General features: G+C 47.9%; 1 protein-coding gene across 2 annotated transcripts in view; it reads right to left on the bottom strand.

Moving 5' to 3' along the window:
* Ttll6 (tubulin tyrosine ligase like 6) overlaps window positions 1–20501 on the bottom strand; it is a 39511-nt gene that overhangs the window by 12673 nt on the left and 6337 nt on the right. The window contains exons 2-12 of one of the 2 annotated variants that reach the window (XM_051207617.1): window positions 18137–18354; window positions 17169–17207; window positions 16443–16561; window positions 16188–16318; window positions 13571–13727; window positions 12656–12799; window positions 11631–11716; window positions 6893–7118; window positions 5129–5304; window positions 2710–2898; window positions 677–851 (exon numbers count right to left, since the gene is read on the bottom strand). In XM_051207617.1, the coding sequence (XP_051063574.1) occupies window positions 677–851; window positions 2710–2898; window positions 5129–5304; window positions 6893–7118; window positions 11631–11716; window positions 12656–12799; window positions 13571–13727; window positions 16188–16318; window positions 16443–16561; window positions 17169–17207; window positions 18137–18311 (1617 nt within the window). In that variant the 5' untranslated portion in view covers window positions 18312–18354. Of the gene's footprint in view, window positions 1–676; window positions 852–2709; window positions 2899–5128; window positions 5305–6892; window positions 7119–11630; window positions 11717–12655; window positions 12800–13570; window positions 13728–16187; window positions 16319–16442; window positions 16562–17168; window positions 17210–18135; window positions 18355–20501 lie in introns of those variants that run through there. The other variant, XM_051207695.1, reaches the window with a different exon arrangement.

The raw sequence follows: 20501 nt of genomic DNA, 5'->3' as shown, positions 1-20501 counted from the left end.
CAAGTTTGGGGTCAGCCTGTGCTACATGAGACCCCTACCTCAAACAAACAAACAAACAAACAAACAACCCCCCCAAAATAAAACCCAAGAGTGACAAGGAGAGGTAATGAAAAGTCATCCGTGTCTTTTCGCTGAGGTAGAGGAGAACCAGGGGTCAGAGGAGGTAGAAGTCAGAAACTTAGATCCCGGACAATGAGGAGCTCAACAGGGGCTGGGCCACCCTGTGCAGCAAGTGAGCATGAAGGAAGCACCCAGCTCTTTTTAGTGGTCCCCATGAAGTGTTCTGAGGGTCACATCTCCCAGCAGCCCTCCTGAGGAGCCTGCTGTGGGGACATTCCCACCAAGGTCAGAGATGAGGGTGGTAAGTAGACGCACTTGTGGAGAGCACACTCCCTACGTGGGTCCAGGCTCGGCCCCCAGCACAGCCAGACCGCTCTTACTCCCAAAGGCAAGAAGGAAAGACCAGTGAGCATCCTCTATTGACAGGATGGAAAAGGGATCCTCTAACAGATGCCAGTCTGTGTGCCTTCTAGACCCCTTCCTGTAGTTCAGCCCTTCAGACAGCCCATCAGTGTGTCTGTGCTCGGAGCAGAGGTCTCCGTGGCACCCTCCCACGGATCGGCCCAAGCTGGGGCAGGGTGCTGGTTTTACACAAACCCCCCTCATCTGAATTTACTTGTTTGGGGGGACGGGTGGTTGTCTTGCTCTTCTGCAGCTGTCTCTGTCGCCCAGTTTTCACGATCTTGTCTCTCCTCTGATCACCGGCAGACTCACCCTGCATCTCTGCCTTCTTCTCTTTCTTTAGGAATGATTTCTTTTGCTGTTTCTCCCTCAGCTCCTGGATCAGTTGCCTGTTGATTGAAGAACAGGTGAGTGTCATGGGTTAGGGGACAAAAAGCATCCTACTTGGAGGATAGATAAAATGGAATGGAGAGGGGCTAGTGAGATGGCTTGGTGGTTAAGAGCACCTGTTGCTCTTCCATAAGACCCAGGTTCGAGTCCCAGCACCCACATGGCAGCTCACTACTGTCTGTAATTCCAGTTCCAGGGGATCTGATGCCTTCTTTTAGATTCTGCAGGCACTGAATGCACACACTGTATAGACATACATACAGGCAAAACACCCACAGACAAAGTAAAATAAATAATAACTTTTAAAAAAGATGGAATGGAGAAACAGTTCCTGCATAAGTGACTGAAGACCAAGGAACAGCGTGGGTGAGAAAGAGTTGTCTGTCCTTCCAACCATGCCCATACTGGGGAATAGTATCCTTTCAAGGAAGTTTGATGGGAGATGTCATTCTGTATATATGTTTCTCATACTGATTAATGAATAAAGCACTTTGGCTAATAGGAAAGGAAGATAGGAGGGACTAGGAGACAAGGAGGAAAGAGGAAGTAGTAAGGAGGAGTCAGCATGGAGATGCTGGGGAGACCAGACACAGGCCCCATTCCCCGGTAAGATGAAAGCACGTGGAAATATTAGATTAACAGAAATGGGTTAATACTTAAGACAGAACTAGACAATAAGAAACAAGTAACTGGCCAACAGCATTATATCAAATACAGAGTCTTAATTGGAGATGTCATTCTGTATATGTTTCTCATACTGGTTTAATGAATAAAGCACTGTTGGCCAATAGGAAAGGAAGATAGGAGGGACTAGGAGACAAGGAGGAAAGAGGAAGTAGTAAGGAGGAGTCAGCATGGAGAGACTGGGGAGACCACACGCCTGCCTCACTCCCCAGTAAGGTGAAACCACGTGTAAATACTTAGATTAACAGAAATGGGTTAATACTTAAGACAGAGCTAGCCGATAAGAAACTATTATCTGGCCAACAGCATTATATCAAATACAGAGTCTCAATGTGTTAATTGGAGCTGGTGCGGCGGCGAGACAAAACCAACGGCAAGCGAAAAAACCTTACTCCTTACAGAAGTTGGCACAATAAAGGGGACCATTCACTTCCCTCTTCTCTGGAAAGAAGGCTTAGGTAGGAGAGCTAAGGCCAAGTGCCCCATATTGGGCCACTTCATATACTGGGCTCTCTGGCCAGTGGATCCTGGGACTGGACCAAAGGTGGTATACCAGAGTGCATCAATTGGTCTCAGGAGTCAGGGGACAGGGTAATTGTTTGGTGTCATCTTGCTCTGACATCCCCTCTCATAAATGAGGTGCTTGGTGGGGGGACTGGACCTAACAGGATGGCTCCCTTCAAATTCTTGGATTTCATATAGCCTGGATACGTAACCAGCTTCTGAGGTGGTGAGGCAGGCATCTGTCCCAAGGTGAGTGGGACAGTAGCTCATCTTTTTTTTTTTTTTTTTTTTTTTTTTTTTTCTTTCTTCCCTTTTTTGGTTGAGATGGGGCTTCTCTGTGTAGTATTGGAGCCTGTCCTCACACTCACTCTGTAGACCAGTCTAGCCTCGAACTCACACGGATCTGCCTGCCTCTGCCTCCCAAGTGCTGGGATTAAAGGAGTGCCCCACCACAGCCCAGCACTCATCTACTTAACTACTCTCTGTACTGTGGAATCTTCCAGTTCCTGGTCTTTGTGAGACCTGGACCGAATGTTCTTCTGTCAGCTGCAAGGTTGGGACACAGAAGTTCTCCCTGCCACCTTGAGCCACCCAGAGGAGCAGATCAAGCACAGTTGGTTACCACAACACCCAGCCAGCCCACCTCAGCCTGAGAGGAAGCCTTCCTACCGGGCATACAGCTCCCTGGCTCTGGAAGAAACAGTATTCTGGAAGAGGGAGCTATTGTCCTGGAAGAACTTCTCATACTTCTCCAAATTAAGACCAGGGTAGATGAGCCGGAACCCGCCACAGTTTTTCCTCTCATATTCCTCCGTTTTCTGTAAACGCACTGCCTGGAAACCCTTGACCTCCTCCATCCTATTGGGAAACAGAATACAGGGCTGCAGTTGTGGCTTCTTGGAAGGGACATGTACAAGTTGGGTGTCATCTAGGGCCTTGAACATTATAGTGGTTGATCAGTACTTGTTAAGTAAGAGCAAGAATGTTTCTGAAAGGGGGGGTTCTAGCTCTCCTGGGACAGTCGGCATCACAATGTAAGAGGGAGCCACTTGCAAGGGTCAGACAGCTCAACCAAAGTCTCTCCCTTTGTGAGTAAAACCTTTTTCCCCCTTGACATAGTCAGACCAGGCAGACTGTTGCCACCTTCCCATTCATTGCCCCCATTACCCTTCTCTGGAGAATAGGAGCTTGTATTTTGGTAAATTTGAGGTCTTCTTAGATGGACTTAATAGGCCTTTATGAGACAGGAAGCTCTCACGCTTCCTCACCCCACCCTCCAGGAAGAGGAGATGAGGTAAAGTAGCAGGGTAACCTTCCTACACAGTGTACTGCAGGGATGTCAAGAGCCACTGGGCTTTCCAACCAAGTAACACAAAGGAGGCCTTTGGTGTGATAGCTAACACCTTATTCCCGAGGGCATCAGGGACAGCAGCACAGTAGAAGGCCTTCTGGAGTCCCAGGCAGCAGGTACCCTGGACTCTGGAGTTCAGAGCTGTCACCAGCCAGCTGAACTTATCCATGTCAGTTTCCTGACAGGAATCGTGGTATCAGGTACACTTGATGCTATCTCAAAAAACAAACCACGAAGAACAAACAAAGAATGCATCAAAAAAACAAAAAGATGGAAAACAAGTTCTGGCTGGAAAGATTGTATGCAAGCTTGAGAATCCTCAGTCAGATCCCAGTATTCTCATAAACAGCTGGGCGTGGCTGAGCACACATAAGCAAGCTTGCAACCAGCTTGAAAATCTGATGCGGAAGTGGGTGGAGACAGGACTATCACTGAGGCTTGCTGAACACCAGTCTAGCTCTAGAGTGAGCAAAGGACCCTTAATCTCAGAGCAACGAGATAGACTGATAGAATAGGATACTGATGTCTTTCTCTGGCTTTTGTGCATGTGGACATACCATACACACTCATACAAATATGCACACAGGCACTCAAGTTAAAGATTGTAACACAGATCCTGTCTCAAAAAGGCAGGGAATAGCTCAGTGATTGAGTGTTTGCCTATGTAAGGCCTTGAGCTTGAGACCAATTCCAAGCCAGATACTTTCTCTAACTCTCTCTCTTCCCCGGGACCTCAGGTTTACTATTTAAGTGCTTTCACAGTAAAATACAATTAGGAGCCAGGCTTAGGTGGTACATGCCTTTAGTCCCATATTTCAGGAGGCAGAGGCAATTGGATTTCTGTGAGTTCAAGGCTAGCCTGGCTAGCCTGGTCTACAGGGTGAGTTCCAGGATAGCCAGGACTGTTTCACAGAGAAACCCTGTCTTTTTTGTTTGTTTGTTTGTTTGAGACAGGGTTTCTCTGTATTGCTTTGGAGCCTGTCCTGGAACTAGCTCTGTAGACCAGGCTGGCCTTGAACTCTCAAAGATCCCTCTGTCTCTGCCTCCAGAGTGCTGGGATTAAAGGCATGCATCACCAACATCTGGCTGAAATCCTGTCTTGAAAAACAAACCAAAACAACAACAAAAGATAACTATTAGGAATTTTTAAAAAAATATTTAGTGTGTATGTATGTATGTTTATACATGCCGCAGAGGGTACACGGAGGTCAAAGGACAGCTTGTGTAAGTTGCTTCTCTCCTTCCATCATGTGGTCTCTAGGGATGGAATTCATATGTACAGCTGATGGCAAATGCCTTTACCGACTGAGACATCTCATTAACCCAATAGTCAAGAACCTTAACTTTGCTGAGGGTTGGTGATGCATGCCTTTAAACCAAGCACTGGGGAGGCAGAGGCAGGTGGATCTCTGTGAGTTCGAGGTCAGCCTGGTCTACAGAGCAAGTTCCAGGACAGGCTCCAAAGCTACTGAGAAGCCCTATCTCAAAAAACCAAAAAGAAAACAAACAAACAAAAAACACCCTTAACTTCTAACAATTATGGTGCCGGGCACTAGGGTAAGGCTTCATGAGATGATGTCATTCAGTCCCCCTAATCTCTTATGTATATGTAGTTCCCCTTCACAAAAAGATCCCCAAAGCTTAAGGAAGTGATGAAAAGGCCACGCAACTGGTAGACTTTAGTCACAATTGGGACCAGGACAGCCAGTCTTTCTGGGGCCAGGGACAATGCTGTACCTCATCTCCCGAGAAGGACACTGCTGCAGGAACCGTCCCCGCTGTCTCTCTTCCTCCAAGACTTTCTTTTTGTCACAGCCCCCCAGATTGATGAGGACCAGTGCATCATAGAGCAGGCTGTCTTTCACCTCTTTATCCAACTTGGAGTCGGTGGAGAAGCTTGGAGAATGGTTGACCTGTGAAGACAAGACAGCAGCTTGGGGATGGGGCTCACCAGTGCGAAAGCAGAGGTGAGGCCAAGATGCCACCTCCAGGTACTGCCAAGGCCCGTCTCATCCCCAGCTAGCCAGGTGAGTGGAAGGGAGAGGTCTACACTGGAACCACTGGGAAGAAAGCAGGCAGAATAGGAAGTAGAACACCCTCTAGTGTAAGCAGGTGGGGTTTTGCATGTTTGTATTTGAAACAGGGTCTCTCTATTCCCTTGCTGGCCTGGAACTCACTATGTAGCCCAGGCTGACCTGGGACTCACAGAGATGAGCCTGCTTCCTGGGTGTGGGATTAAAGGCTGCATACCACTGTCACCAGCTCTTTATTTCAGGCCTTTCTCCACTGGAAGCAAGAGTTCCCTCCCCACGGTCCCTCTGTCACGTGGACGTGTGTCCTCTCACATGTTCGGTGCCCTCCACAGACCCACAGCCCTGAATGGGAGCAAGAGGTCTAAAGTGACAGGGCTAGCCAGGCAGGATTAAGACAGGATTAAGTGGCTCATGCCTGTAAATCCCCTCAGGAGGCTGAGGCAAGAGAAGAGTCATAAGTTTGAGGCCAACCTGGGCCACACAGTAAGTTCCAGAACAGCTTGTGCTATAAAAGGGCACCCTATTTCAAACAAACAAGTAAATAAAAACGAAAGGTAGGAAAGAAGGAAGGTCAGGAGGAATAAGGGAGGAGTACGGAAGGGAAAAAGAGGGAAGAGAGCCGAGTAAGTGTTGGTGGTGCATGCCTTGATCCCAACACTCAGGAGGCAGAAGCCGGTGGATCTCTGTGAGTTCAAGGCCAGTCTGGTCTATAGAGTGAGTTTCATGCTGGACAAGGACAGGGCTACACAGTGAGGAAAGAAAGGGAAGGAGGGAGAGAGGGAGGGAGGAAAAGAGAGAGAGAGAATAAGAGAAATACAGAGGAAAACACAGAGGCCAACTCCAAGTTTGGAAGCAGGGTGATTCTTTCTGGAAACCAACAGGATTGAAGGAGAGGTGGCTGAAGGCTAGAGCCTAGTTCCCACCCACAGGAGAGTCAGTATTGCTCTTTTACATGTGTGTGACATTTGTGGATCTCCAGCAGCTTCTGGAGGCTTGCTCCTGCTGTGCTCACTCATACTGTCTTTGGGGTGGGACCTCCAAACAGCCTCTTCCTACCCACAGCATAGGGTTGGGCTTCTCCACTGTGATGACAGAATCCACTATGCCAGTGTCTGGAACTGGTCCCTGAGAGCCAGGCAAAGATGCTCCCACTTGACACAATTACTGGCAGGCAAGTTTGATAAGGAACAGCTTCTTTGTGGGAAACACAGGAAGCAGAGGGGTCAATACAATCATGTAAATCTGGTTGGACCTCAGGAAGGCACAAGGAGTTCTCTAATTTCTAGCCGTCTACCCCCCTCTGCTGGCCACTTCTCAAGCTAAGTGTCATGTCCCAAGAACAGCAAGCACCATGTAAAGGAGTGGCAGGGGAAGTTGACTGAAGCAATCGAGGTGAGTCAGGAAGGCAGAGTCCCCAAGGCTGAGGCACCCCAGCGACAGAGACAGCTTATACCCCTAACTTCCTTACCTCCAGCAGCCAGGGTTTGAGTTTGCGGTCCAACAAGATGTCAAAACCCAGAATTTCAAAGCAGGCGCTGTTGAGCGTGTGGCTGGGGAAGCAGGTGTGGTAGTTGTGCTTGATGACGGGGTGAGCCGAGATGAGTGTCTTGATGATGACATCCTCGATGGCCCTCCATATCTGCTCTACATCATAGCCATTGGTCTTCATGTACGAGTTGAAGGTGGAGAGTTTCCTGAAAAGGAAACGCAGGGCAAGAGGCAGGAGAGTTATTCCTGGCCAACCAACACCATGGCATGGTGAAAACCAGAAACTTCTGGAGATGAATGGTGAAGTACACCCAGAAGCCAGACTGGCACTGAGGCTGGATAAAAGTCCTTTGAGAGTCACAGCAACAGACTCCTCAGGCCTCCAGAACCTCAGGGTAGGCACAGATATGTAGCTAGGGAACATTCTTTTAAAAAAATCTGTGGGCTGAAAAATGGGCTGGGTATTGGATGGTGAGCTCCAAGAATGAACATGCATGCACGGGAACACACGCTCATACACACTCACACACATTCTCACACACATTCATTCACACACTCATACACAACCACACACACTCATACACACTCAAATGAGATAGTTCTGTGGCACTGACCACGCCCATTGGGGGTGGAGCCATGGGCGGAGTGACCTGTGGAAGGAGGTCGGAGGGGGCCAGGAAAGGCTCTCTCTTTCTGGCGTGACTCGGACAGGAGAGAATCGGGTTAAATTTCCTGGTGTTCATCTGTCTAGGTTGTAAGTTATTTCTCCCTGAATAAACATCTATTGGGCCTATTTGTTTATCCTGATCCTTATTTAACCACATTACTCAAATTCACATACACACCCACACACACCCATACACAATCCCAGACACTCACATTCACAATACACTCACACTCATACACAACCACACACATTCACACACACTCATACACACTCAATACTCACACATACACACTCACACTCACACACTCATATATACACACTCACACACTCATACACACTCACATTCTCACACTCATACATACACTCACACATACATACTTACACACATTCATAATCACTCACACTCAGACACACACATACTCATATTCACACGCACACATACACACATACTCACACACACTCACACACACTCCTCACATTACTCTATTGCTTCAGCTTCAGCAGCAGTAGTTTCTCAGCCTTTGGTGACCTTTAGAAATATGTGGGAAGCCTTTGGAGGACACTGACACCTTGGTCATACTTCCTTCAGTCATCTGAAGAGATTCTGGGTCACTGAAAACAAAATCCTGTTTTAGGGCCCCCTACAAAGAACAGCAGACCCAAGGCATTTCTACACCTAGAGTTCCCAACTGTCCCAGGCAAACTATACTGTCTCCTGTGTAAACACAAAATCCCACATTCTAGGAGCCCTCTCAGTCTCTGGCAGCCTGTGGTGCCTGATGGCCCAGCCATAGACCGAGGCAGCTGCCAAGGCTGATGGGCAGAGTTTGCTCTCAGCATCCACATAAGGGAAGGAGAGAGCTGATTTCTATAGACTGTCTTCTAACCGAGGCACACCCCCTCCCCCACGATGGTGTTCCCCTCCAATAATATATGAATAATATATAAAAAAATAAATGTGATTAACATTTTGTTTCTTTGTTTTTTGAAACAGGGTTTCTCTGTGTATCTCTGGCTGTCCTGGGACTCATTCTGTAGACCAGGCTGGCCTCTGATCCAGAGATTCCCCTGCCTCTGCACCTCAAGGGCTGGAATTAAATTGTTTATCTGACAAAAAAAAAGTTATTTTTAAAAAATCATTTCACTGGACTCCAGTGAAGGGTCAGAAAGGAAGGAGCAGGCTTGCCGGCCAAGGAGCTTATGTTAAGGGACTGCTGTGCAAGTGAGGGTCTGTGCAATAGCCACTTCTGTCATAGGATGCCTGAGGACCACAGAAGGAGTCAACACCCAGGACAGATAAAGGCTCTCAACACAGAGGCCATTTCTCTGCCTACCTTTCTCAAGTAGAAACATTGTGCATAAATGGGATTTCCATACTACTGGAAAAGCCAAGCCTTTTTAGTGGAGGGGGGGGCACATTTAATTTGCCTAATTGGCAAATAAAATTTCCTGAAATAGACTATGCAGTTCCCCAACTTCTTATAATACAACATCCTAACCTTTTCTTGATGACTCAGGGCCCAGTGATGACTCAGTTCGCTTTAACATCAGGTGCATGCCAGGCACGATGAAGGGGGAAGACATCTGGTGTGTGTCCCGAGGGTGTCTGTCCCTAGAGTCCCATGTCCCCTGCCCACCCCCTCACAGTGTTCCTATCCTTCTCTGGGACTGACTGGATTCCTGCTCCTCTTGACCTTGAACCCCAGGGGGAAGGTAGGGCAAGGCTAGAGGTGCACTTTGTGTCAGTTGCCAACTCTGAGGAGGCAAGATAGTATGAGAAAATTGTCTCAGCAGATGGGGAGGAGGGCTTTCAGAGCAGAGAGAGGGAGGGGAGGAGGAAGAGAGAGGGATGCAGAAAAAAGAAAGTAAGGGGGAGGGGGTAAGGGACAATACGAGAAGCACTGGAAGGCCAGAACACATTATGGGCTGAGTGTTTCTCTCCAAGTTCAAGTGTTAGAACCTTGGCCCCCAGTACTATAGTGATGGGAGACCTGACCCTTGGGAGGCTTCTGGCCTCTTAAGTGGATTACTCTGTGCATGGCCGAAAGGGTGGTGGGTGTGGCTATTGTAAAATCAGACTCTCTCTGGCCATGTGCTGAGCTGGGGAGAGATAGGCCTCCAGGGGAGAGAGATGGAACCAGGAGAGGCCAGGGCAGAGGCCCTGGGGGCAGATGACTGCTCCATAGGAGAAGAGCAGAGGTCAGAGGGGTGAAGAGAAGCTGGGTGTTATTTGAGGCTTCATGCTAGAATACTGCTTAGCATGTGTGAGGCTCTGGGTTGAATTCAGTACTGCCAGAGGGGAATTAAAAATATTACCAGATGTGTCCACATTTTATTTTGGTCTGGCTGCCCCTATAACACCATGTCCATGAGAGCCTGAGGCCCTCTCCTCTCTCTCTCTCTCTCTCTCTCTCTCTCTCTCTCTCTCTCTCTCTCTCTCAGCTCCAGGGTCTCTCTATATAGCCCATATAAAGTAGCCTGAAATTTATAATCCTCCTGCCTCAGTGTAGAGAGCACCTGAGTGCTAGAACCCAGCACCACAATGCCTGGAGATGACATCACTTTTCATAAAAGAAGGCAAATAAAGTTCCGAAAACTAACAGTACCAGAATACTGGGCTGCAACATGGGTGATTTGGGTCTCATGGGGACGCCATGAAAAAGCCAGGACAGGGCATGTTCTCCTCCTCTTAAACCCAGGGATGGAGATTCAGAGCCAAAGCAACTTGTCTAGGCTAACTCAGCAGATAACTGTCAAAGTGGGGTGAATGTGCTGGGCCTCCCAGACAGGGATGCTGAACACACACTAATGCAGGAGGTTCCACGGCATCCACAGTCTAGATGAGAAGCAGAGACAAGAGTTTCAGACAACATGGCACTGGCATCCTCTAGAAAAGGGGGTGGCTCAACTCGTACATGGTAAAGCACACCTGTAATCTCAGCCCTTGAAGCAGGAGGATTGGGAATTCCAGACTATCCTGGGCTTCCTGGTGAGTTCTAACAGCCTTAGCTACATTTCAAGACTTGTCTCAAAAACATCTGGGGAAGTGAAGGCAAGAAGATCAGGAGGTAAAAGTCATCTTCAACCACAAGCCAATTTGAAGCCAGCTCTGGTACAACACACACACACACACACACACACACCTTCTTCTCAGCCATCCATATATACATCCTTCTCCCAAAAAGGCTGGCACAGTGAACAGAGCTGCTTAGCCCAACTGTAGCACTCAGAGCTGTGTGATGTGACCTTGGGCAATTGAACCACTCAGAGACTCAGTCTCCTCATTTGTGAGATGGAGATAGGACCTAACACCCCTCTCTACCCAAGTTCCTGAGTGTTCTGCCGATGTCTTGGCCAGTGTGGTGGTGAAAACGTAACAACAAATACATAGGCACCTACTATCTTCCCTGGTACCCAGAAGCTCCCTTTGGCCTCCCTGTCTCTGCCGGGACACTCATACAGCTTGATCTACCTTTCTCTCAAATGCAAGCTGATGAGGCAATAACATGAGTAGAAAAGCTGCGTGTGTGTGTGTGTGTGTGTGTGTGTGTGTGTGTGTGTTTGCTGTGCGGGGGGGGGGGGGGGCAGATCCCAAGCCCTCAGCAAGCCCTGGCTAACTACAGGCCAGGTGATCCCAGGACATCATGACACATCAGTTGAGAATCTGTAATGGACCAACACCCCAGGGAACTACAGCCCAAGGAATCACAGTTGGCAAGTCCTTCTTACTTGGCAGCCCAGCAATCAATCAAGGCTGTTGATCTGGGAACGTCAGGAGGGCAACTGTAACGAGGTATGTTTTGGTGTGTGTATGTGTTCTGCTGGGGAAACGGTTCATGTTTATCTCCCTCCTCCCAGCCTCCTAGGGTTTACAGCATGTCCTCCCTTTAATGATTAACAGTCCAGAGCGCCAACATGAAGTGTCTGTTCTGGGCTGAGAGGAAAAGCAGCCTTTGTGGAGATCATGTGACCCAAGGCGGAAGTCCTGGCAGGGACTGAGTGGGTTTGGGAAGGATCCTGGAAAGATGAGGGAAACATCCGTCCCTCTTACCTCTTGCTGCCAGTATGAGCATCTTGAACAAAGTTGGAGCTGTGCTTATTGATAGAATAGTTGGTCAGGTGCATGCAGATTTCATCCTGGGGGAAGAGACACAAGACTGTGGGTCAGGCTGAAGCCCAGGACTCCTGTGTCCTCTCCAGGCACTGCCCCCCACCGACTCTATGGAGCTTAAAAAGGGATGGGAGAAAGGGGTAATTTATAGGCATATGTAAAGAGGCAAACAGGAGGTTAAAAGGGGATAGCCCATAACCTGGGGTAAAAGACTCCAACTTTTTCTGAGACCGGAAGATGGGAAGATTGGAAGCCTACCCATGGCCTTCTCTCCTTGAGCACCTCTGCACTGTAGTTCTGGTGTGGGAGGCCTGGCCATAAGTACCAGATGCACCAATTCCTAGCTGAGTGACCCCTGACAAGTCCCCTGTACTCTGCAGGGTTTTTTTTTTTTAATAATTTATTTATTTTATGTGCATTGGTAGGTATTTTTCCTGTATGTATGTCAGTGTAAGGATGCTGGATCCTCTGGAATTGGAGTTATAGACAGTTGTGAACATTTGTGAGCTGCCATGTAGGTGTTGGGAATTGAACCAGGGTCCTCTGGAAGAGTAGCCAGTGCTTTTAGCCACCGAGCCATCTCTCCACACGCGCCCCCTCCCCACCCCCATTTGTTTGTTTTATTTTGGTTTTGTGGTTTTATTTTGAGACAGGGTTTCTCTGTATAACAACCCTGGATGTCCCGGAACTGGCTCTTTAGACTAGGCTGGCCTCGAACCACAGAGATCCTTCTGTTTCTACCTTGCAAATGCTGGGGTTAAAGGTGTGCGCCAACAATGCCCAGCTGCTCTGCAGGTTTTAATCTCATCTGTATACTGGGGATACTAAGCCCTACCGTGGAAGGCTCCTGGGAGGATGAAACAAGAAACCCATGGAAGTAGGAACACAGGAAGTCCTCTGATGCCTGCCAGCCCCACAGTACCATGCTAAGGGGGAAGGGAGGGGAGCAGGTCACCTCGGCTCACCAGGTTTTCTGTGCAGGGGTGGGAATAGGAAGTAGTGGCAAAGCGAGCCAGTCCTTCGTTGTACACAAAAACCCTGAGAGGGTCACAGGAGGTCACCAGCACATAAACCCGCAGGTCAAACTTGAACCCGTCGATGATAAAGGGCTGGGTGGGAAGGAGAGAAGTCATGCAAGCATCTGGAGGTGACAGTCACAGGTGAAGACAGGTCTAGCTCCCGCCTCACTCTTGAGGGAGCCAGCTCCAGCATTGCCTAGTGGTGTAAAGTGTAGGCTTGTACAGGGTGTGGAGCAGGATAAAGAGATTTGGGCTTGGGACCTGACAGGTGACCTTGGGGAGGTCACCAAACCACACTATGCCTTGAGTTCCTGAGCTATGGGATGCTGCAAGCAGCCCTCTCTAAGAGATGTCTTAGCAACTGAACCAAGTGACTGGGACATGGTTCCAGGACAGGACATGTTTCCTGGGCAACATCACAGGTGCCTTTTCCAAGAGTTCTTCTTGCAAGGGGCTCCTGAACATTTTGTCTTGGGAGGCCAGTGCTCCCTCCCCCATTCCCCAGTCACCTACACTTGAAGAAGGACCTGTCTCTGCAGTGGGCTATGTCACTGCAGTATGTGATTCCCTTTGCCCCCAGTCAGAGAAAAGCCGGGGACTATGAACTCTCTTAGATGACTCCCCTCTCTCAAATGAGGTGGGGGCCTCCACAAACCAAGCTCTCATCCTCTAGAAGGGGAGGTCGGCCTGGTGAGGCCACAAGGGCTAGCGAGGGACATTGTGACTTAGAAGGCTTGGATCGGATCAAACCCAAGGCACAAGACAGGCTCAGTTTCATCTCTACCTCTGTCTTCCACTGACTTCATTTCACAGCCCGAAGCTGCTGTAGGCAATAAATATATAATCAAGGCGAGGAAGTACCTTTGAAATATAAAGCTGACAGATCATATCCTCCCCTGGCTTGATTTCTTTCACCGTCCGGGTGATAAATATGCCTCTCCCTTGGCAGCCCGAGTCCGGCTTACAAATGTACGTCTTATTTTTTCTTGACCTGCTGTAATTCTGCAAATCTCCCCAGCTGTCACAGTAGGGAGGGGACAAGACACACTTTTAGCTTGGGAGCGATGAGAAGGAAAACTATTATTTTAATTTATCTTATGTGTATGGGTGTTTTGTCTGCATGTATGGCTTGGCACCATGTCTGTGCCCAGTGCCTGAGAAGGCCAGAAGAGTGTGTTAGATTCCCCTGGGACTGGAGTTACAGGCAGCTGTGAGGCACCTGATCTGTGGGTGCTGGGATTCGAAGCCGGGTCCTCTGGAAGAGCAGCAAGTGCTCCTCACTGCCGAGAGTGCTCCTCACTGCTGAGCCATCTCTCCAGCCCCAGGAGGCTTTTATGAAAACAGGAAAGAGAAGCTGCCGATGAGACAAAGCCCTGGTGTTGATAGACAGACATTCAGTGGTCCAGCCAACAGCAGACGGACACCAAGCTTTCAAGGAAATTTACACTGGACTCAAACCCAGCCCACACCACTTCCCAGCTGTATAATGCTTAATTGGCCTGGCTTCCTCATCTCCATCTTCCATACCATGTGAATAACGAGACCTGTCTCACGTGTTCCTTAGTTACATGACACAGATTGGGCTGAGTGATGTGAGGCGCCCCAGGGAGCTTGACTTGGGTTTACACACAGGAGATTTGGAGTATTGTTAGGGCTCAAGCCTTAACAATAGTGTGACCTGGACCACGTCCCTTACTCATGCCTGAACTTCAGTGTCTCACTGTGATGCCTCCACTTAAGCCAGGAATACAGGGAGGCAAATGACATCCTTGAATGTACTCTGAAGAAAGTGTGCTAACGGATGGAGATGTAGGCCAGCTGATAGAGTACCCACCTAGCATGTATGGAGCTCCGGGTTCATTCTCCACAAACATATAAACTGGGTGAATTAGCACACACCTATAACCCCTACACTTGGAGGCAGAGGCCAAAGAGGAGCAGCTCAAGGACATCCTTATTTACATAGCAAATTCAAGGTCAGCCTGGGCTACATGATGCTATGTCTCAAAAAAGAAAAAAAAAAATGTACTCAGAAGAAAGAAACTAAATTAAAAGTGAACATGGAGGTATATACCTGTACTTCCAACATTTAGGAGCTGAAGTAGGCAGATTGGGACTTTGAGCTAGCCTTGTCTATATAGTGAGGTCTTTTCTCAAAAAAAAAAGGAAAGGCAGATAAAAAGGACAGAAACCGATGGGCGTTGGTGGTGCACACTTTTAATCCCAGCACTCAGAAGGCAGAAGCAGGCGGACCTCTGTGAGTTCAAGACCAGCCTGGTCTACAAGAGCTAGTTCCAGGACAGCCTTCAAAACCACAGAAAAACCCTGTCTCGAAAAACAAAACAAAACAAAATAAAAAAAAAACAAGGGACAGAAGCCAAATTAATCGATTATATGTGTCTCAGCCTTGCTATGTGTGTGTTCTGTACTTTATCTCAAAGGAATTTTCTACCCACTGAGGAAGTCAGTGAACTACAGTGGCTGTGAACTCTGTAAGAAGTCCCTGTTGTCCGAATGGTAAATATACCCAAGGGCTCTTAGTTTAGGGACAACTAGGTGGAGAGGAGAGGATGCGATTCCTGGCTGTGTGAATGTGATGCTTTTTAAACCATCTTTTTCAATTTTTGAAGTTTTATGTGTGAGTTTTGCCTACAAGTATGTGTACGCACCATGCAGATGCTGGGACCAAACCTGCTTCCTCTGCAAGGGCTACCAGCGCTCTTAGCAGCTGACTCAGCTCTCCAGTCCATCTGAATAGAATTCCGGTGGTGACACTTCTCTGACACCACCCTTTCCCAAGCCCTCATTGTACCCCAGGTCTTTTTTTTTTTTTTTTGGCTGTGACCTCTTTGAGGGTTGAATGATAGGGGTTACCTGAGACCATGGGAAAACGTAGGTATTTACAATATGATTTATAACCATAGCAAAATTACAGTTATGAATTAGCAACAAAAATAATTTCATGGTTGGGGTCACCACAACCTAAATAACTGTATGAAAGGTTGCAGTGTTAGGGATGCTGAGAACCCCTGGTCTAGAGAATGGCGCATTCTGGGAGTGGATGTCTACTTTTGAAGGGAAGGGTTGGTGGCTGCCCATGCCATCGAATGGGACAGGCTAGACAGCCTTCTTTGCTCCTGCTCTAGGTGCCAACCACAACCACACTTTCTCTTTAATAATTGAGAAACTGCACAGGCAAGTGGCTGGAACAAGTTCAAACCCAACAGCTTTCAGGATCAGAACAAACTTCCATCCTAACCGTGGGTCCAACCTCCAGGGCACTCAGCCCCAAATTGTCATTTCATTTTACAGGCAGAGCCTGCATTTTCTCAACCTTGGACACACCCTTGTCCTTTTCATTTCGGGATAGTAGGGATTAATATAGAAGGTCATATGGAAGGGAGAGTGGCAGCCAGGGGATTGATGAATGAGAATAAGAACCATGGGAAGTGGAGGAGAGAGGGAAAGGGTCACTTACTCCGCAGGAAGACACCAGGTCCTAGGGAAGAAATGGAAGTCCTTAGGAAACAGCTTTAGCATACGGCTCATGTTCCGGGCTAGCAAGTCCTTGCGGCAGATCTCACTCATCCCGGGAAAATGGTTGATTTTCTGCAAAGGAAGCAGGAATTCATGAGCGATTCTGGCTGAGTGGAAGGAAGCAGGGCTGTTGGAGAGCCATGATAAACATGGGGCCAGCACTGGCTACACGCCACACACCCAGGGAGGAGCATACTTGGTAACTCTTCATTTCCATCACTCTCTCCAGCGACACTGAGTAGTCCGTCCAGTAGAGAGTCCAGTCATCATTGTCGCCTGCCTCTCGAAGGCCGTACTGCTGGGCTGCCCGGCGCACTGGGGAGTACAAGCAGGAAAGAGCCCCATGTGGGGAGGTCCCTTCCTACTCACTGCCAGACCAAGTACTGCAACAAGAAAGCTGGCTCCTTGGGACCAGAAGCCATCTTGCCTTGTGGACAGGGCAAAGAAAGAGTGTAGAGGATGGACATGTTGTTGATGGATACATCCTGGGCTATATGGGGTGAATGTTAGGCCTAACCTGGCTCCCCTTCCCCAGGAAGCAGGCCTCTGGCTTACCTCCAAACACTAAGCCCTGAATGTATACCAATCCTTAACCAGAATCTAGAGCCAGGTTTGATCAATGAGGAAAAAAAACATTTGACACAGTGAGTCTCAGGCTAGCTTGAGCTACTTAGTGAAACCTGCCACAAATACATACATAAATAAGTAAGACTATAGCATACCACTGTGGCCCAAACCTGTGACTTTCAGAATGAGATTCTCAGTTTCCTCTAATAGCTTATAGAGCCGGGAGAAGCAAGGATTGGAGACCCGTTTTTTTTTTTTTTTTTTTTTTTTTTTTTTTTACCCTCGGGCATACACCGAAGTGACCCATTCCCACCCTTCGGTCCTCATCTCAGACTCCTTGAACACAGATGCTCACCACTGTCATAGCGGCAGTTGGATAGATTGATCACCAATCATCTGGAAAAGAGAAAAAGGCAAACAGCAAGACAGAGACAGATCCCCTGACCAGAACACCATAGAGCTGGGACCAGACACACATGCCCCTGCTGCCACACTAAGCCTGCAGGGCCTGCCCATCCCCACCATCCATCCCCATCACTAAGGGATGCAAAGGGATGTAGAACCATGGGCTTAAAGCTTTGCTGTTATTTATATATTCTGTTATTATTTGTATACATTTACACATTCTGTTATCTATATATTACAATCAGGGTTAATTTTGCTTTTGACTTCATGTTAACATCATTGCCTCCACCCCTTTTTAATTTTATCAGCAATGGGATTTGAACCCAGGGCCTCCTGCCTGAAAGGTAAACACTCTTAACTCTTTGCTGCATTCCCAGAGGCCCCTGTACTTTTACCCCATTAGCCCAACTGGAACCAGGATTTTAAAAGTCACACATTTTTGGCTAAGATAGTGCCTCCTTCTCTCCCCACTAAAGGAAGCTATTGAAAGTAGACAAACAGCAGAATATCAACCCAGAACCAGAATGCACAAGCTGCAGCCAGGGCTGGCAAGTGTGTGAAATTCCCAGGACTCACTTCTGAAGGGAAATTTTCCTTGCTCCTTCAGCAAGGAGGAGGCTCCCTCCCCACCCAGTCTTTAAAAAGCATTTAAACACAAATAGAAGGAAAATTAGAACAAGGTGTGACTCCAGGTTACACATACTGTATTATGGGATTCCATAAAACGGAACACCGAGAGTGGCTTCTTTTATGTGAACCCAAAGTAGTGTAAGCTCGACAAGCCAAGCCCACGATGTCTCCTTTTCCTCTCATCAACCAATCATCTTCCCTCTGGTCCTTCCTCTTCTTATCGACACTGATCCTGCCCCTGCCCCTGCCCCTGTCCCCACCCCGACTCCTCAGTTTTCAATACTAACCTTTTTCTCTTCCTCTTCTTCTTGCCATGCTGCTGGGCGTTCTGAAGCCTCTTTTGTGTGTTCTCTCTCACAAAAGCCAGGGTGACAAATTCTTTTAGCTCTTCTAGATCTTCTGTAGAACTCTCCTCCTTCTCTTCACCACCTTCCTCACTCTCCGAAGTCAGGCACTGTAGCATCTTCCCAGCCCTGGAGGAGGCTCTGGGGACACACCAGCCCTCCCTGGAGAGAGGGCAGAGTGAACAGAAGTTGCATGGTTCCACCTGCAGGGGGCCCTCCTCCGTTGCTCATGTGGGAGTTTATAAAAATGCAATCCCCCCCCCCTCCAATGGCACTCTTGGTGCACGCTCGGGGGAGAGATAATTCCACCTTTGTCAAGGACTCTTGACCTTAGGGACTCACTTAGCCAACCCCGGCCTTGGTTTTGGCCATCTGGGATTTTCAGAGAGAGACTGAGCTCCTCTGCAGGTACCACCTCGTAAACAATCTCATTATTAAAGTGAGGGAGTGTGCCTGGAGACAGCCTCAAAGCCTTCCTACCTGAGGGTATTGGGTCCCCAGGGTGCACTGGAGGTGGGCTGAGATCTGTTAACCGTTGCAGTGCTACACTCAATCTCCCACACAGCAAGATGCAGGCATGAATTAAGGCACATGGGTGGTGGTGAATCAATAGCTGTGGGTACTGGGAATGGAACTCAGGTTTTCTGGAACACCCACTCTCAACAGCTGAGCCATCTCTCCAGCCGTTCACACCACTCATAGGCAAGGCTCCTACGGTGGCCATAAAGTCCATTTCACTCCCACCTTCCTCTCTCCCCCCCTCCACCAACCTCATCGCTCCAGACCCTCTCCTTTGATGACCACACACCTTCTGCTACTTACTACCTGTTCTGTCCACACACCCCTTAGGATTCAAAGAAAAAAAGATTATTATTCAGATTATTATAGAAATCATGTTAAAGAAGGCCTTAAAATGAGAGAGTACCCAAGTGATAGTGGCCCTCGCCTTTAATCCCTGCACTTGGGAGCCAGAGGCAGGGAGATCTCTGTGAGTCTGGGGACAGCCTGGTCTACAGAGTGAGTTCCAGGACAGCTCGGACTACACAGAGAAACCCTGTCTCAGAAAATGAAACAAAACAAAACAACAACAACAAAAAAAAGAAAGTAGACATCACCTGTGGCTTGCCTACTCTAACAAAGGAATTTTGCCTTGGCTATGAATTCTCCTTAATTCTCAACTTCTGATTGTAATTATTTTGATATCATATTAATCATTTTTATAGCTTCTTTCTGCCCATCTACTAGCATACCACAAAGGCCCACTTATGTTGCGAAAATGTGCATGTCCCTAGGTACATTTATTTTTTTTTCTTTTTCTTTTTTTAAAGTCTATATATGTGTTGGGGGACAATTTGTGGGAGTCAGTTCTCTCCTATTATGTGGGTTCTGGAATCAAACTCATGTAGGTAGTCAGGTTTCTTGTGACACACACTTACCCCGAGCCATCCTGATGGCCAACGTGTTCCTGATATTTAACGGCTAGGAAACATTCCATAGAAGAAATGTGCCTAAATTAAACCAACCCTTGCTGTATTATTGGACATTTAAATTGTTTCCAATTTTGATATTATCTAAATAGCCTAAAATACATTTTCAAGCGGGGGATGGTGGCCAGAGTTAGGCTACTAGGGAAGCTGAGGCAGGAGGATCATTGAGCCTGGTGAGACCCCATCTCTTAAAGAAGAAAAACAAGACACACATTTCCATGTATAGAAGGTCTTTTACTTCTTTGGGGGATTGTTTTGTCTCTTGTCTGTTTATTTGGGACAGGATCTCACTGTGTCAGCCCCCCCAAATACCAGACTTACAGGTGTGTGCCCCCACTCCCAGCTTTTGAGGGCAATCCTTGTTCCTGTGGTTTCCAGCACTTGGGAGGTAGACATAAGAGGATCAGGAGCTGAATGAATTTAGTTAGAGGCCAGCCTGAACTACAGGAGACTCTGTCTTCAAAATAAAAGACAATGTTCAGGGATTAAAAGGCTCAAAAGAGCTGGGCATTGGTGGTGCTTATCTTTAATCCCAGCACTCGGGAGGCAGAGGCAGGTGGATCTCTGTGAGTTCGAGACCAGCCTGGTCTACAAGAGCTAGTCTCCAAAACCACAAAGAAACCCTGTCTCAAAAAGAACAAAAGACTCAAAAGATTATGTAGCTTCTGGTGTGTGTGTGTGTGTGTGTGTGTGTGTGTGTGTGTGTGTGTGTGTATGCGTGCATGCATATGTGTGTATGTGTGTTCACCATGTTACATCCCAAGGGATTTTTAACAATTTCAGCCGACTACCTCCAGCAATAGGCAATTATAGCAGTCTCAC

The sequence above is a fragment of the Phodopus roborovskii genome, unplaced genomic scaffold (genome assembly GCF_943737965.1).
Source record: "Phodopus roborovskii unplaced genomic scaffold, PHOROB, whole genome shotgun sequence".
Taxonomy (NCBI): domain Eukaryota; kingdom Metazoa; phylum Chordata; class Mammalia; order Rodentia; family Cricetidae; genus Phodopus; species Phodopus roborovskii.
This window is presented reverse-complemented; position numbering and strand designations above follow the sequence as displayed.